General features: G+C 39.2%; 1 protein-coding gene across 1 annotated transcript in view; it reads left to right on the top strand.

The window, feature by feature from the left end:
* Positions 1–16,367, top strand: part of LOC126298900 (putative Dol-P-Glc:Glc(2)Man(9)GlcNAc(2)-PP-Dol alpha-1,2-glucosyltransferase) — a 98,928-nt gene extending 82,561 nt beyond the window's left edge. The window contains exon 5 of the mRNA XM_049990438.1: positions 12,611–16,367. Within this exon, the coding sequence (XP_049846395.1) occupies positions 12,611–13,348 (738 nt within the window). The 3' untranslated portion in view covers positions 13,349–16,367. The remainder of the gene's footprint in view (positions 1–12,610) is intronic.
* Positions 16,368–18,428: the final 2,061 nt, after the last annotated feature.

The following is an 18,428-nucleotide window of genomic DNA, read 5'->3' as shown; positions in this document are numbered from 1 at the left end:
CAGCTGGATCAGAGGATCCTGTCCATTCCATGTAAACATAGCCCACATCATTATGGAGCCACCATCGGTTTGCACAGTGCCTGTGGACAACTGATGTCCATGGTTTCATGGGATCTGTGCCGCGCTCAAATCCTACCATCAGCTCTTACCAACTGAAATCGGGACTGACCAGGGCATGGGTTTCATTTGCGGTCCACCTGATATGGTCAAGAGCCCAGGAGAGGCACTGCAGGCAATGTTGTGCTGTTAGCAAAGGCACTCACATCAGTCATCTGCTGCTATAGCCCGTTAATGCCAAATTTCACCACACTGTTCCAATGGATCTGTCAATCATAATTGCCACATTTATTTCTGCAGTTAGTTCACACAGCATAGCTTGTCTGTTATCCTTGACAAATCTAACCAAATTTCACTGCTCTCTGTCATTGTGACACTCTTGGCCACGGTATTGTCCATGATGAGAGGTAATGCCTGAAATTTAGTACTCTTGGCATACTTTTGACGCTGTGGATGTTGGAATATTGAATTCCCTAAAAAATTCCGAAATGTCCCATTTGTGTAGCCCCAACTGTTATTCTGCGTTGAAAGTTTAATTCCAAAGATACAGCCTTTTCACATGAATCACCTGAGTACAAATGAGAGCTCTCCAAGTGCACTGCCCGTTTATACCTCGTGTATGCAATACTATGTGCATGTCGCTATTTCATTACTTTAGTCACCACATTGTATATGCTAGTAAGGTTCTTTTTGTAATATGCTGATGAAATAACTCTATTTTTAACAATCATATACAGCCGCTTGCTCAACGGAAAATCGATACGTAAGAACTGGAAAGTTGCATAGATCAAACCAGTACACAAGAAAGGAAATAGAAGTAATCTGATGAATTATAGGCCTATATCATTGATTTGATTTGTAGCAAGATTTTGGATCCTGTACTGTGTTCCAGGATAATGAAACACACTGAGGAAAACAGTGTGTCGGCATACAACCAGCGCATATTCAGGAAATGTCATTCTTGTGAAAACTGGCCCTTTACTCACATGAAGTAATGATCCTATCGACTGGGGACCTAAAACTGATTCCATATTTCTACATTTCGAGAAGGCTTTTGACACTGTTCCTCACAAGCGGCTTCAATCAAATTGCATGTCTATAAGCCATTGTCTCAACTGTCTGATGGGATTCATGACTTCCTGTCACAATTCGCAGTTCGTGGTAAATGACAGATTGTAGATTGAACTAAGGACCAAGAGATTAGTTACAAACACCTTAAACTGGAGCTATCAGATAGAAAATGTTGTGAGGAAGGCAAATCAAAGCCTGCATTTTGTTTGCATAACACTTAGAAGACGCAAGAAATCTGTAAAAGAGACTGCCTACATTACATTTGTTCAACATCTTCTGGAGTATTGCTGCACAGTGAGCACTTTTATGTGATTGGAGATTTGAGTATCATAATAAGCTAAGAGAAATTGGAGCTCTCATGGAAAGATATGTGTGGCTGTGCTCCCATTTGCTGTTAGCGTGGAATGGTGGAGAAATAATCTGAATGTGTGTCAGTGAATCATCTGCCAAACACTCACATGTGACCGAGTGAGGTGGCGCAGTGTTTAACACACAGGACTCGCATTCAGGAGGACAACAGTTCAAACCCGCGTACAGCTATCCTGATTTAGCTTTTCCATGATTTCCCTAAATTGTTTCAGGCAAATGCTGATGTGGTTCCATTGAAAGAACACAGCCGCCTTCCTCGCCCATCCTTTTCTAATCCGATGAGACCGACATCCTTGCTGTTTGGTCCAATTCCCCGAACCAACCAACCACTCACATGTGAATTGTGGATTAGTGGTGTAGTGCCTCATCTGTTGTGAAAGACCTGTCATTTCAAAGAAAGAGTTCAATTAAGTGCCCAAAATTGAATGACAATCTGCATTTCATAGTTATCAGTTAGTAAGGTACGTATCAGAATTGTTCACTTAAAATTTTGTAGTATTTTTTCATGAAACTACAGAATGAATAATTTTTTTTTCCTTTTCAAGGTGAATCTAATGCAGAGCTTAAAAGAAACAAAAAAATTTCTTCTTGCTCCTTGAGACTGTTACCTAGAAGAGAGAGTTCATGGTAGCTGTGTAATGTGTGTGTGTATTAATTATATTTCATTAAATCTCTTGTATGGAAATGTAACTTTAAATATGCAACTGCTTATGCTGTAGCGAAATGGCTCTTGCAGCTTTAGTTTATCCTACACACTTAGCGAAATGGCTCATGCGGGCTTAATGTATCTTACACGCTTAAGTGGGTTACATGAAACTTTGATCCATCAAGATCTTGGTGAGATGAGTGTTGCAACTGTAGCTGATGGCATGAGTTAGTGGCCTGGGCCTGGCTGCAGCTTAAGTACTATGGGCTGGCTGGGCCCATGATGGGCTGACTGAGACTCAGGCGGGCCAGCCCACCCAAGATGGGCTAATCTTGAGTCGTACAGTTTCATCTGCATTATACACACACACAAAAAAAGTTTTGCATCACTTCAGTTCCCAGAACTTTTGAAGATAGAGTTGACTGTGAATATTGTATCACAGACACAGTCCCTTTGACTGTTCAGAGACGTCACTAAACCTGCCCAAAGATGTAAACAAGCATGCACTAGCAGCACCTATTTGATGGAGGGGATCTGACAGCCGATCAGTTTCAGTCATTCCACCAGGAAGGAGGTACACAGATCGTGTTGTTTGTAGTTCAACCATGCCTTGACGGTCAGTACTGCGGTTCGGTCATGTCCACATTGTTTCTTCGTGCCAGCAAGGGCTCTTAACAAGGGCAGTGTCCAGGTGTCTCAGAGTGAACTAAAGTAGTGATGTTCGGACATGGATGGGATATAGAGAGACAGGAACTGTCGATGACATGCCTCGCTCAGGCCGTCCAAGGGCTACTACTGCAGTGGATGACCGGTACCTACGGACTATGGCTAGGAGGAACCCTAACAGCAATGCCACCATGTTGAATAATGCTTTCATGCAGCCACAGGATGTCATGTTGCGACTCAGACTGTGCATAATAGGCTGCATGATGCGCAGCTTCGCTCGAGACATTCATGGCGAGGTCTGTGGAGACATGTTTGGAGGCAACCCTGTCAGGCTGAATGCCTCACACACTGTCCAGCGAGTGCAGCAAGGTGGAGGTTCCCTGCTGTTTTGGGGTAGCATAATGGGGGCCGACGTACGCCGCCGTGGTCATGGAAGGCGCCGTAATGGCTGTACGATACGTGAATGCCATCCTCCGACTGAAAGTGCATCCATATTGGCGATGCATTCATCTTCATGGACTACAGTTCGTGCCCCCATCGTGCAAATCTTGTGAATGACTTCCTTCAGGATAACATTGCTCGACTAGAGTGGCCAGCATGTTCTCCAGACATGAACCCTATTGAACATGCTTGGAATAGATTGAAAAAGGCTGTTTATGGGTGGGGTGACCCATCAACCACGCTGAGTGATCTGTGCCGAATTGCCGTTGAGGATTGAGACAATCTGGACCAACAGTGCCTTAATGAACTTGTGGTAGCATGCCACGACGAATACAGGCATGCATCAATGCAAGAGGACGTGCTACTGGGTATTAGAGGTACTGGTGTGTACAGCAGTCTGGACCACCACCTCTGAAGGTCTTGCTGTATGGCGGTACAACATGCAGTGTGTGGTTTTCATGAGCGGTAAAAAGGGTGGAAATGATTTTTATGTTGATCTCTATTCCAATTTCAGTACATGTTCCGGAACTCTCGGACCGTGATGGTTGGTGGATTTTTATTTATTATTATTATTATGTGTGTGTGTATGTAGATGATTTCTGTATGCAGGGTGAGTCATGAAAGACATAACACAATTTCTATTTTGTGAATGGTTCCAGATTTCAAAACGAGGTTTTCAGCAAATGAGAGTACACTAAAGGGTACACTAATCTTATATCTCATATCGATCGAAGTATTGAAGCAAGTATGATTTTTTATTTAGAATGATATACTTTTATTTATTTATTTTTTAATGGCATCCAGAGGCACTTGCTAAGATGAGCACAGTGATGCAGTGCCTGTTGGAAGTTGAAATTCTTCTGAAAAGAATCTGAGAAATATTCAAAAATTGAAAGGCAAGTGAGCCAGTATTGGCTATTTTGTTATTAACGTTCTTATGCCTTTAAACTGTGTCCTTATCTGCACAGCTGAACTAGCAGGAACAGTGTCTTCTATCGTCAGGTCAATTTTTTTTCCTACATTCCTTGCATGCAGACATTTACACTAATAGGAGAAGTTAGACATGTTAATTTTATGTAACAAATGGTGGCAAGAGACTTATTCCCAAGGAATGTGGTATCGGCCCAAGAAATGTCATTCACATCTTGCATCGATATAAATTCCACCCTTATCATTGGTCGCATCATCAGACACACTGTGGGTGTGATTTCAAAAGTTGTATCGAATTTTATTGGTTTGCTCTGCATCACTTTGGAGATGACACTGCGTTTTTCCAATGTGTGCTTTTTGCTGACTAAACAATGCTTATGAACCACGATAATGGAAATTTACACATCATGCCTTACTGGGCATCTGAGAATCCACACTGGCCTTGTCAGGTACGACGGCAAAGGTGAAGTGTAAACCTATGGTGTGGCATCATAAGAAATTCCATTGTGGGACCTTACTTCATCCCAGGGATATTGAGTGAAATTACTAATGCACACTTCCTTACGAACTATCTGTTCTAGTAAAAGAGGTAGCAGTGGATGAGAGACAGCGTACATAGTTCCAACATGACTGCTGCCCACCTCACTGTTCCCATGTTGCAACGCAACTATTGAATGAAAAGTTTCCTGACTATGGGATGTAAATGCAAATGTAGATAGGACGGGATGCTGCAGTACAGTAGCTGGTCAGGTGTCTTGATTTCTTTCTGTGGGGAGCACTGAATGCTACAGTCTGCCACAAAGCTCCAATGGGCGATGATATGTGCAGTGGAATCACCACATCACGCAACACCATATCATCCAATGTACTTTCTTCTGTTCATATATCTCTCAAATGGCGATTGCAGTTGTGCCTTGCAGTTCATGAGAAACAATTTGAGCACATATGTGCTTAAGTGTAAAACTACATGTCATTAATTAAAGTATTTATTTTGTGGGTGACATTTCAGTCATTCTGAATAAACTGTTTAGCTCATTTAAAGCATATTTTGTCTGCATTGTGTTTATACAGACATTTGTCCGATTTCAGGTGGTTTACTGTAAGAAGCATTCAGGTGTTTCTGGGCAAAGACAGGTCAGGTGTGTGTGTGTGTGTGTGTGTGTGTGTGTGTGTGTGTGTGTGTGTGTGTGTGTGTGTGTGTGTGTAAGAAAGTTTATTCAGTAGTTTCCTTTCTTCTTGAACAGGGATGTTTATTATTATGAAGTATGAATGACCGTTTCTGCGTCTGCTTTGACAAGTAAACAGCAATGGGGAGAATTTAGATGGAAAACTGCCTAACAAAACTTCAATTGTTTCCACAGAAGCCTCAAAATGTGTAGACATTTGAAATAGCTCTAAACCACATCTGATGCGCCAGAAGTTAGCCTATCCCATAATTCCATATACAAAAATCATATCTGACCCTGTACCTGTCGTATGGAAATGAAGTTTTATCTTAGTAGTGTAGGGCTGTTTTGCTGCATATAATGACAGACTCGCATGAATGGTCTGCGTGACAGTGTTTGCACCGCAAGAACTGAACCTGGCCACATTGCTTTCCAATTTTAGTATATTTCTTGGGTGCCTTTACAAAGAGTTTCAACCTCAACATTAATGAGCATTATGTTACTGAACTAGTCTATCCAAGTGCTTTTGGATGCCACCAAAAAAAGTATATTATTCTATTAAAAAATCATACTTGCTTCAGTATCTCCTTTTGAGTAAGACACTATCACATACCAAAGTCTGTGCCCCCCCTTGGCGTACTGTCATTTACTGAAAAACTCATTTTGATACTTGAAACTTCTTGAAATAATAGGGGTATTAACTCTCACGTGATTTACCCTGCATATTACATTTGAAGATCACTGCAGAACAGCATTTCAGAATGCTATTCAAAGGGCACAGGGTTGGCCCTAGAAACACAGGTACTGTGTTTCATCAATTAAATCTTGTGACCTGCATTTTTGCAGACTTTAGTTTGTATATACACTCCCAGAGCATTACTTAGGATACTAGCTACTAGAAATAGTTGACCAATTCAGCATTTTGGGAGTATTATTTGGTAGTAACCTAAAATGGATACCACACATAAGACAACTGAAGGATAAATGCATGAAGAAACATAACCCTACTACCTCAGCAACACCTCTTGAGGAATGGATGGAGTGGGTTTATTAAAGTTTTGTAAAATGGTAATCTTGTCTTGACTGTGGATGTATTGCTTATGTTCAGCAACACCATCTGTACTAGGTTTATTAGACCTTGTGTACACCACAACTGAGTAAGACTAGCAACTGCAGCATCTCGTACAGCCCTAGTTGATAGTCTCCTTGCAGAAGTGTGCATTCCACTGTTGATAGTACAACGCGAGCTGCTTCTCATCAGTTACGTGATCACTATTAGCTAGCAACCGGAAAATGTTTGTTACTCCATTCTGTTTCAGAATGACAGGATCTGGCTGCTTATTAACTGTCACTGAACAGGTAGACCTTTTGAGATTTCGGTTGAGGACCTATGTACAGTCCGCACAGAATACGATGGCTGATACGCAATGACAAATTTTCATCCAAAGTTCTGGGCAAATTCATTTGTTTGTTCGGAAGCGGAGGCCGACACCCTGCCTTCTTTCAGCCAGTTGGCAATGACAGAGTTGAAGCACATACCTTGCAATCTTTAGCAAACAATTTTACAGAAACTATTTGATAAAAAAATTTCATTTTTCCTTTACTTGTAGCTTTATATATCAGGTTCATTATGTTCCCACCATTTTGTTAATGGTAATAGTTATTGTGATATTCACATGGAAATAAGACACTGCATGAAATTCAATAAAGTTTTCAGTGAAAAATAGAGGTCACTATGATTTTGCATTTGATGCATATATCATCTTGGTACGTATGAAATTTAGCTTTTGAATTCTTCTTTAGACTTGGAGTGTAGGTCTCTGTCACCAATTTAGAGAAAATTGATCTGATGTAGCACACTCATTTGCGATTGTGTGTGACAGCAATGAAGCCAGAGGGGAATACAACATTCCTCCTATTTTATAAACAGTTTGAGATATCAAAATTAGATTTTGGCAAATGATACCGAACAAAGAGGAGAGTATTTTACCGTATGGTTATTATGCATAACTTCATTATTCCTCTAACTACAGACTTTTTGATGGAAGAATGTAGTTTTTAAGGGCCATCGATAGCTGGAGAAACGAGAAATGGGTTTTTTTTTTTTTAAAAAAAAGAGATAAAAGTGAAGACATTACAGTTTATTTTGTGCCAAGGAAGTGTTTTTTCACAAGATACTGATTGTTTTTATATGCCAGCAGTGGCCTTACTGACACTCGCCTTGGACGCAACCACAACAGAAACATTACAACTGAGAACCCAAGCATTGATGGTCGGTCACATCTCAGACACAACATCTTGAGAGCATCTAACACAGAATGGCAAAATACTGCACATACCAATACTCTCTCAACAATCAATGACTGGCAAACTTCACTTCAGGCCTCTTCGCAAAGCAACTACATATTCGTCACATGAAACTTGCACATGAATCTCTCTTGCAACTAGAGAACACCCATCCCCTCCCACAACAGTGCACGTGTGGAGTACCATTGACAGTAATTCATGTTCTCAAAGAATGAACGATCCTAGATACAAACTGAAATTGAACATGCCTCTATGAAATACTAGCTGGCAATGCAACTACTGGTGATCACATTTTACATTTTTTAAGACAGTGAATATTGCAGTAAAAACTAAAACCTTAACTCATTGTGTCTGCATACTGAGGGTTACACTATTGCAGATAGGCCCTCAGCTTTGCTGTGACCCAGAACTGATGCATACTTCTACAAGAACCACAGTCACCACAACCTTTTATTCCTTGAACCCACATAACAAATTCCTTCCCCATTTAACATTTCACACTGTTTTATGTGCATCACTATATTTTATTCATTGCTGTTGGGGGGGGGGGATGGGAGTTTCTCACCATAGATAATACACTGCACTGAAGGACACCCAGCTGCACACTTCGAGCGTGCTCGCGCGAAGTGTGCAGCTGGGTGTCCTTCAGCTCACACTCTCCCTCCCTCCCTCTCCCCCTCCCTCCCTCCCTCTCCCCCTCCCTCCCTCCCTCTCCCTCTCCCTCCCTCCCTCTCCCCCTCCCTCCCTCTCCCCCTCCCTCCCTCTCCCCCTCCCTCCCTCCCTCCCTCTCCCCCTCCCTCCCTCCCTCTCCCCCTCCCTCCCTCCCTCTCCCCCTCCCTCCCTCCCTCTCCCCCTCCCTCCCTCCCTCTCCCTCTCCCCCTCCCTCCCTCTCCCCCTCCCTCCCTCCCTCCCTCTCCCCCTCCCTCCCTCCCTCCCCCTCCCCCTCCCTCCCTCCCTCCCCCTCCCCCTCCCTGAAACACCACTCACATGGTGGCAGAGTGTCTTGCACTGACTACTCCCAATGCTAACCAGGATCTGGTGTTTGACCACTACCGTGTGACTGTAGAGAGGGTCACATTGGGCTTAAGATCCAACAGTTCTGAGTCTTACAACTGACCTTTCTTGGTGTGAGAGTTGGATTTGGCACTGTCTGGCATGTGATATTGTGCCCTGTCACTCCAGTCTGTTTCGACATTTGCAAACAGTGTTAAAGGAAGTCCTCCTCAAATGTTTAATTTGATATGGCAGACATGCCACTTCACCAACTCATGGAGCAGCAATTTTGATACCTTTCCTCAAACCAGGAAAGGACTGCTCATGTCCCAGTAGTTACTAGAATTTCGCCTTAATGAGCTGGGTAGGAAAGACCCTGAAACAAATGGTTAACCATCATCTGGTCTAGTTGTTGAGAACCAGCCAGCTCCTTTGAGGACTACTACACAACTTGAGACATAGTATTCTGGAACTACTCCATCAGTGGGGCTTTACAGTGCTTCCTGTATAAGTGCTTTTTTACGTCCCAAGTTGGTGATGGGCCGTTGGATCATTTTGAGCAGGAGAATGGTGTTCCTCAGGGCAGTTTTTTACATGTTAATCTCTTTGCCATACCCATAAACACTATCATGTCTACACTAAGACATCCCATGCTATACTCCTTATTTGTGGATGATTTTGCTATTTTCTGTTTCTCCTCCAATACTGCAACAACTACTCATCAGTTGCAACTTACAGTAAAGAGGCTGGAGAAGTGGGCTGCAAAGACTGGTTTTACACCCCCCCCCCCCCCCTTATGGGTTTGTGTTTTTTGTTATTTTTATTTATACTGGTTACATTTCGGTTTGTTGTTGTTGTTTTGGTGGCTAGCATGATCGGAGTTCTTTCATTTTAATCATTCTTGTCATATTTTTAATTACTGGATTTGCATATGTGGAACACCATTTTCATTTTTAAAGACTCTGTGCTTTGTGGGCCTTATTTTTTTTACTGCAAACTGGTGTGGTTACCACACCTGAAGGTGAGGGCCCAGAAGGCACTGAATGTTTTTGAAGTGTCTTAGCCACAGGTCTTGGGGAGCACCCAGGACTCTTGTGCTTCCTTTTTGTAGAGCTTAACTCCTCATGGTGCATCAGATGTGTACGTTCCTCGCTACTCCCAATTCAACAGCATACCATAACATTGCAAATCCACCTTTTAAGTGCTGCTTTACCAATCGCCCACAGGGAGCGAGGCTGTTTGGGATCTGTGCAAAGTGTGTATAGAAGTCCATTGGCATGGCACATGAAAATGCTCAGATCTGGTGTTTTAACCAAGTGCCACCCTCGATACTGCAGAGGCTCAGAGTAATTTTAGATTTAGTGCAGTTCAGCAGAGTTTGCACTTCTGCGTCTGTTTTCAAGATGATGTTTTCTGACATTTTAAATAATCACAATAACCGTAGCAAAAGTCACAGGTGGTTCTAAACGGGGGGGGATTCCGTAGGTGCCTCCAAAGTTCACTGTCATCATTTTTTATCTGTCTTTCCCTTAGTTGCTCTAAATTTGTGGAGGTATGTACTGTCTATGCAACTAAATGAAGGCAGTTTGTTTATTGCCATACGTGTTTCGCTTCTTTTATTTTGGAAGCATCCTCAGTGGCCTGAAATACATGTTACTTTTTATACATACAATTAACATATTATGTGATAGACATGCTATGCTGCTATGTTGTGAATATATTGTTCAGTGTTACTTAAGATTTCCAGTGCTGTTAACACGTTTTTTGTCCTGGAGATGTATTTGTTAGTCCTCATACTCCAGCTAGACAATATCTGTCATTCTTCCACCAACATTTGTCACGTTTCTTGTTTCACTTTCATTCCAATTGGTGAGCAACATGTGTGTGGTTTTGGTGTGTAGTGGTTGTCAACTGTTGTTGTTTGTGTGTGTGTGTGTGTGTGTGTGTGTGTGTGTGTGTTTTATTTTTTTGTTATTTTTATTTATCCTGGTTACATTTCGGTTTGTTGTTATTTTGGTGTCTAGCATGATCAGTGTGTTACTGTTTATATGGATTTGGTCGTTGAGTACCTTCTTTTCCATTGCAATGGCTCTTTGTATGTGAAAGTTTTCTTGCAATGTCAGGAGCTTTTTTGTTGTGATTACTCACTGTGATGAATGTTATGTCACATTCCACGTTGGATGGTTCATGCCCATGTTTTAACAGGTGTTCGGCAAAGGTAGAATTGCTATTTTCATATTTCCAACTTCTTATATGTTCTTTATATCTAGTTTTAAACTTCCTGCTTGTCATCCCCAGATATACTGATTTACATTCTTGGCACTCTAGCTGGTATATACCTGCTCCTTGGTATTTATCTGGTTTTTCTGTCGTTTGTAAATGTGATTGGAATGTGTTTCTTGTTCCGTAAGCTATTTTTAATCCCTGTTTCTTTAGTATATTTGCTATCTTGTATGTTGCTTTGTTTGTATGTAGGAATGTACCATTTTTTGCTGTTATTTATGTCATGAGTGTTACTGTTTTGTGTGCTGTGGGGTTCTGTGCTCTCTGCTTTTTTGATTTTTCTTTAGTTGTGTTTTAATTTTTTGATTGAGTTTTTGTACTATATGGGTACTATTGTTTGTAGCTGTGAATTGTACTGTTTGTATTCTTTTTCATAGTTTTCTTTGCTGAGTGGATTCTTATTTAGTCTGTGTAACGTGTGCCATGCCCACTAAGTTCCTCATCTGTTCAGATTCTTTGAGTGCCATTCAGTCTCTGCAACATATGTATCCAGCTGAAAAAATACTCCAGGAGATCCAGAACTACCTTCTCCACTTACAAAGGCTAGGGAAAGAGGCGTGTTTTGGCTGGGTGCCAGACCACATATTTATTGCTGGGAATGGAAGGAAGGATGCAGCAGTCAAGGAGGTGTCATGAGCCATGATTCTCAGTTAGTTCAGTGTGTCCTCATTCTGCATGCTATCATTATGCTTTTGAGGTACAGAGTTGTGCACTGATGTGAAGATAAGTGTCTGGAAGTGACAGACAATAAGCTCTATCTAGTAAAGCCCACAACACAGCCATGGTATTGTGTACCTCCTTCCAGCCAGGTATACAGCACAGAGTTCTCCCTACTTGTCTTCGCTTAGGCCACAGCCCTATGACACATGGCTACTTCCTCTGGTGAGAGGACCCTCCACTGTTTATTGGACTGTGTTTTATTTTCAGACTAGAGGGCAGTGGCAGATTTGTAAACAGATCTGTCATCTATTTTAAGTAACATTCATACGAATGTGGTGAGAGTTTTATTGTTTTGTGATTTGTCCAACTTTTAGGACATGTTCTTCCTGTGTAACCAGGGTGACTGGATCACCCATGTTTTCTCTAAGTGCTCAGCCAGTCGCATTTCCTGTACCATTATTTTAGCTCCCCTTTCATTTTACTTATGTTTTAATCACATTTCTAGTACCTTTCGCCCTTTTTGCATTGTCTTAAGGCTTGTGAGATAGAGTAAGTGTGGGAGTCAACATGAGTGAGATGGGTGTGAATGACTGAGTGTTTTTTTATAGGTTTCCTCCTCACTGGGAGACAACTAATTTTCTCGTTTTATCCATATTTGTGTCTAATTGTCTAATATAAAATCTGTTTGTCAGTGAAGCTATTGAGCAGTTCAGATGACTGACGAGACATTGCAGGCTAATAACATCCAATGAGATAGATTCCTCCAAAGCCTTGTTACCATTAAGATACTGATATCTTGTTAGCCTTCTTGAAAACTTTTGTATTTTGCTTTGTGTCTTTGGACTTCAGTCTTTTCTGTTGCTTTCCTTTTACAGTTTAACCTTTTGATAACTTGTTTCTGCTCTCCCTTGTCCTCTTGGTTTCAGTAAGTTTGATCATGATTCTTGTATTGTCATGCTGTCACAATATTTTCCTCAGTGTTTCGTTAAAGGTGACTAACTTATTATATTTTCTGTTTCAGGCATTGATCTACCATCCACTTTACTCCTGGTGGAAGAGGCGGCAAGCTTTTATCACGTTAATTTCAAACTATGTTGTAAAAATGCGCCATTATTTGATAGTGTGCGTCATTTTTATGATATTTGTTGTGATTAATGGGGGTATAGTCGTTGGTGACAAATTGGCCCATGTTCCGGTCTTACATTTATCCCAGATGCTGTACTTTATTCTGTTTGCATCATCTTTTTGTATGCCTTATTTTATAATTTTGGGAGCCTCATTCAAGAGCTGGCTGAGACAACATTATATAATTGCAGCAATATTTTTAGTTTTGTGTGCAGTAGTGGTACGCTATTACACATTTGTGCATCCTTACCTCCTGGCTGATAATAGACATTATGTTTTCTACATTTGGAAGTTATTGTATGAACGCAATCCAATGATAAAATATTTTTTAATTCCAATTTATTTGTATGGAGGATATTGTATAACATACTTTCTTGATACACATTCGTTTGCATATAAGCTGTCCTACTTAATTTGTGTATTCTTAATTTTGGTACCACAAAAGCTTCTAGAATTTCGTTATTTTATTTTACCATTCTTAATATTTCGATTGAATGTTTATCCCAAGTATCGGTGGCAGTTGTGGTTAGAGTTTTTTATGTATGCCATTATCAACTTGTCAACATTTTATTTATTTCTGACTCGTGAGATTCGTTGGGACGACATTGCTGAAGTTCAAAGACTTATGTGGTAAATGTGACATCTTCATGTGAAGAAAGACTGAACTGCATTTGATTTCACCAGTTCTGTATTGTATGGTTGAAATGTACAACAGCAGCTGTTTAGAACTAGAAAATTTAATATGTTTATACTTTCAGATATTATTTCCAAACGTATTTGATACATTGTAAGAAAAAAAAGGAAGAAATGTACTATGTGGTATGCTCCTGCAGTGTAGCTATAGATGTTAAGTGTGTTGCCACTCTAGGCATTAAATGTATACTGCCTAGTCACCTGGCTGTGTTTGTGATCTCATTCTGTTTTAAGATTTTTCTTTGTAGGTATATATAGGTACTTTAAGGTTAGGTAGTATAAGGCAGTGACTAGTGATTTTTAAACCAATGATATTTGAGAATTATATGTGATATCTCTGTGAGAATTTGTAAGTGATACTGAATTACACAGTTTTGGGACCAATGTCTTTGATAGATCCTAGTGTGGTTGAGAGGACAGTATGTGTGAAGCATTCTCACATTAATAGAAGTAGTTCAACTGTGGTTTGCTAAAAAATTCTGAGGTTTTCTTGACTGTTGTATGCTCCACTTTTTGTGGCCTAAACTTCTCTCTCAAACTTTATATAAAGGTGTCTTCGTGTTTAAATTCATCTCTATGAGAAATAAAAACTTGAGAATGTGCAAATGCCATCAGAGTGCATAGGGTGCAGGAAACGTGAACTACTACATCATAAATATTGATCATTATTGATGTAATAAAAGTTCTCAGCTGCACTTGTTTGGAAAGCAGTCACTACTAGTCTTGGTACGCAAAGAGTTGCATGCAGTTATAAGTTTTTTTCAAACACTTATAATTTTAATGATGTACGAGATGGTACATCACAACCGAAGCAATAAATTTAATTTAGTGGATGTTAGCATTATTGAATTCATTCTAAATGAACATAGATAATGAGGTGTCAGTGGTGTATATTTGGCAAGAAAAATTTGATTACTTATAGTTACCTTCAGTTAGTGTTTTTACTTTTCTGTTTTTATCAGTCTATTGCCAATAGTCATGGAGTTGTTCTGTACACTATTTTACTTCATTACATGACATAAGCCGAGTTACATAGTACATGCTCTGTATTATGGAGTTAGTCTCACTGTTTCTTTTTGTGTATTGTTTCTGAATTTGTGCAATGACGTATACAGTGTACGCTGATTTTGGGGAAAGCATTTGTCATCAAATATTTTCTACTATTTTGTACTTATTTCAGCAACCATAATTGTTTTTGTTCTTCATTTTATTGGTAACCGTTGTATTCTATCTCTCAATTTCACTGTAGTTACTGCCATATTTATTATTGTTATTATTATTATTATTATTATTATTATTATTATTAGTTCACCCACCACAATTTCTGTAAAATCCTTAAATATTACACTTAACTATTGATCCATCTATTACATAGGCATTTAATTGTCATTGTTGCTGTTGGCAGAGTGTGGCTTGCTTAAATAGTTCCTTCCTTGTAACACTTCACTGTTCATATTTGTTACATGTTGTGGAAGTTGCTCTGGTGTAGCAATTAGCGTTGCATTAAGATTACGCCAAGCAAATATTGTGAATTTTTAGTTCTGTAAAAGACACGTGTATTTTATCATTCTTTGTAAAACTATCAGTTTTCTACCCAACTGCCTTACCAAAGGCTTAGAGGAAATAAATTTTTAGTGTTACAAAATTTGTTCGAAAACATTCTTGTTTGAGTTAATAGAGTGTTTCCTCTTTTTTATTGCATTGTATTTGTGTGGTGTTATGTAAAAGAAATAGGCTCAGAAATTTGGATACTTTTGGTTACTGTGTTGGTTTGCGATATAACAAGTGATTCTACCTGTTAAATGTTTTAGACAATTAACTGGAACTTTTGGTGCTTTTCCCTTTCTTTCCTTTTGTTTTTGCAGAATAAGAACGATTGAAATACATGCTATTAATTGACCTGCAATGTGATCAACATTCATTCCATCTAGTTATTAGTGATTTTAAAAGTATTTGTCACTATAGGTCTCTTATTACTTTGAGACAAAATTTATGTACTGCATGTTATAATAACATTGAACAGACACTCTGAAAATCATTTATAACATGGAAATGTGTATAATCGTAGTAAAATATTTGGAAAGAGTGATTTTAAAATTTTTGTGGTTTTTTGTAGTAGTAAAGTGTTTCTGGTGTTCTGTGGAGCAATGCTCTACATAGAGTTTTAGCGAAAAACTGTGGAAATGAAAACTTGTATTGTTGTCCTTGGCAGTTCTTAATGAAACTCACCGTTCAACCAGTTATCCATAAACATTGTTCATCAAAAGTTAGCAGGGACCAATACCATATGTCAGTTCCTGGCACTGGATGTTCTATGGCTGCTTCTTACATTTTAAGTGACGCTTCAGGTACCTTTTAATCACTCCTGGCACACACAATGATGCCAGGCTTGGTTATGATTCTTGATAAGTGATGATATACTGTTTTCAACATGATGCATGTGTTTATAGAAATCCTCCCCCCTCATCTCTCTCTCTCTCTCTCTCTCTCTCTCTCTCTCTCTCTCTCTCTCTCTCTCTCTCTCTCTCTCTGTGTGTGTGTGTGTGTGTGTGTGTGTGTGTGTGTGTGTACACTTCTTACTGTAATGATACATGTGGTTGTGATTACTAGTGTTACTCATTGTTATTATAGTAATAACTCAAAGCAGTGCATACTTATGAAGATCATTCATAATTGAATTTTCCGGCTGAAGTGAATTAATATTTTCAGTTATTTGTCTTACTTTATGAGGCTACCACAAATTGTATTGAAAAATTCTGAAAATTCATTGGATATAAATTCACTTGGAGTTACTTTCATATTTATTTCTGTAATTATTTCATAATCTAGTGTTCATTTGTGATGTTACATGTGCAATATTGTATTGTTGAATCTCTTGAACCCTCCTGAAAAGTAACTAAATTTCTTGTGCAATGTACTGGACATTCCTTGACAGTAATTAAAATGTACTGAAAGACATATTTTAGTTGTACTGTAAATTTTTATCCCCTTCCTCATGCTCTTTCTGTAGCTTACAATAGTGGAGTGGAACTCTGGTCTTCAATGCATGGTTGTCATTAATAGTATATTAATTTCTGTTTTTCTGATATAATATTGTGGTAAAAAATTTTAACTGCATTATGTACAAGTGTGTTGCCATTCAAGTCATTGATTTCACTGGAATTATTTAGATCTGTTCATACCAATTTCAATATATCAGTATTCTGCATTTCATTAATGAAGTGAAATAACATATATGAAGTAAGGTTCTACATGTACTACTTTAATGCTCATTTTTGTGTGTTTTGACACAAGTATATATAGTGTTGTATTTTATACTATGCAGAAAAACTTATTAGGGTCTTGTTTTTTAGTAATCAGTCTTCTGACTGGTTTGATATGACCCACCATGAAGTCCACTACTGTGTCAACATTTTCCATGTCAGATTAGCACTTGCCTCAATTATCTCAGAATTTTGAACATCTTGCTCCATTTTATGTTGCCAAACACTTTTTCCAGGTCAACAAATTCTATGAATGTGTATTGATTTGTTTCAGTCTTGCTTTGAGTATCCAATAAAACTTCCGCACTGTCTGTCTGGCGCCTTTATCTTTCCTACGGCCAAACTGATCATCATCTAACAGATCCTCAATTTTCTTTTTCATTCTTCTATATATTATTCTTGTCTCAGTAACATTGATGCTTGGGCTGTTAAGTTGATTCTATGACTTGTATGATGATTCTCACACTTGTCTACTCTTGCTATTTTTGGTGTTATGTGGAAGGCACTTTTCTGAAAGTCTGATGGTATACTGCCAGTCTCATAAGTTATGCACAACATGAATCATTTGTTGTTACTTACCCCAATGATTTTCGAATTTCTGATGGAATGTTTTCTGCCTTATTTGATTTTAAGTCTTCCAAAGCTCTTCTGAATTCTTATTCTAATACTGGATCCCTTATCTCTTCCCCTTTGACTCCCATTTCTTCTTCTATCACATCATCAGATAAGTTCTCCCCCTTCATAGAGGCTGCAATTGTACTTTTTCCACCCATCAGCTCTCTCCTCTGCATTTAACAGTGGAATTCCCATTGCACTCTTAATGTTGCCCCTCTTGATTTAATTTCACTGAGGTTGTTTTTGACTTTTCTATATGCTGAGTCTATGCTTCAGACAACTACTTACTTTTCACTCTCTTCATATTTCTTCATGTATCCATTTCATCTTAGCTTCCTTGCACTTCCTATTTATTTCTGCATTCCTGAATTTCCCTGACCATTTTTTTTTTAATTTCCTTTTGTCGATTGGCTGAAGCATTTCTTCTGTTGCCTGTGGTTTCTTCACAGTTACCTTCATTGTACCTACTCTCCAACTTCTGTGATTGCCTTTTTTTAGAGATGTCCATTCCTCTTAAACTGAAATGAGCTATTCATTATCACAGTATCTAAAGCCTCACAGAACTTCAAGCGTCTCTCTCTTTTCCGTGATAATTTCGTATCCCACTCCTTTTCATGTTGATTATTCCTGACTAGTCTCACACCTCAGCCTACTCTTCATCATTAACAAAATGTGATCTGAGTCCCTCTGCCCCTGGATACACCTTGCAATCCAATATCTGATTTCAGAATCTCTGCCTGACTCTGATGTAATATAATTGAAATCTTCCTGTATCTTCAGGCTCCATATTTAATTATAACCATGGTTTCCAACCTTGGGCCAGGTATGCTGAAAACACAAGACTCTCCAGCATCATCTTTCTTCCATTTTTTCATTTTTCCCCATGACATTCTAGTTCCTTTCCTGCCCAGCGATTCTGTCTTGGACAGCTTTATCTGTATCTCAGTCTTCATCTTTATCTCTTTCCTTGAAACATGATGTTTCACTACAGCCTTGATGTTTATATTTTGTTTTGCAGGAGGTCCTCCTCTAAGAGGTCTTTCATTTCTCCATATATATGGTTACGTCAATTCATTTCTACTTCTCGAGAACTTCCATTTTACAGGCCTGTATTCTTTTTTCATATATTTCCATTACTGCTCA

This window comes from Schistocerca gregaria, chromosome X (assembly GCF_023897955.1).
Source record: "Schistocerca gregaria isolate iqSchGreg1 chromosome X, iqSchGreg1.2, whole genome shotgun sequence".
NCBI lineage: Eukaryota > Metazoa > Arthropoda > Insecta > Orthoptera > Acrididae > Schistocerca > Schistocerca gregaria.
The sequence above is the reverse complement of the archived record's forward strand: the minus strand, read 5'-3'. Positions and strand labels throughout refer to the sequence as shown.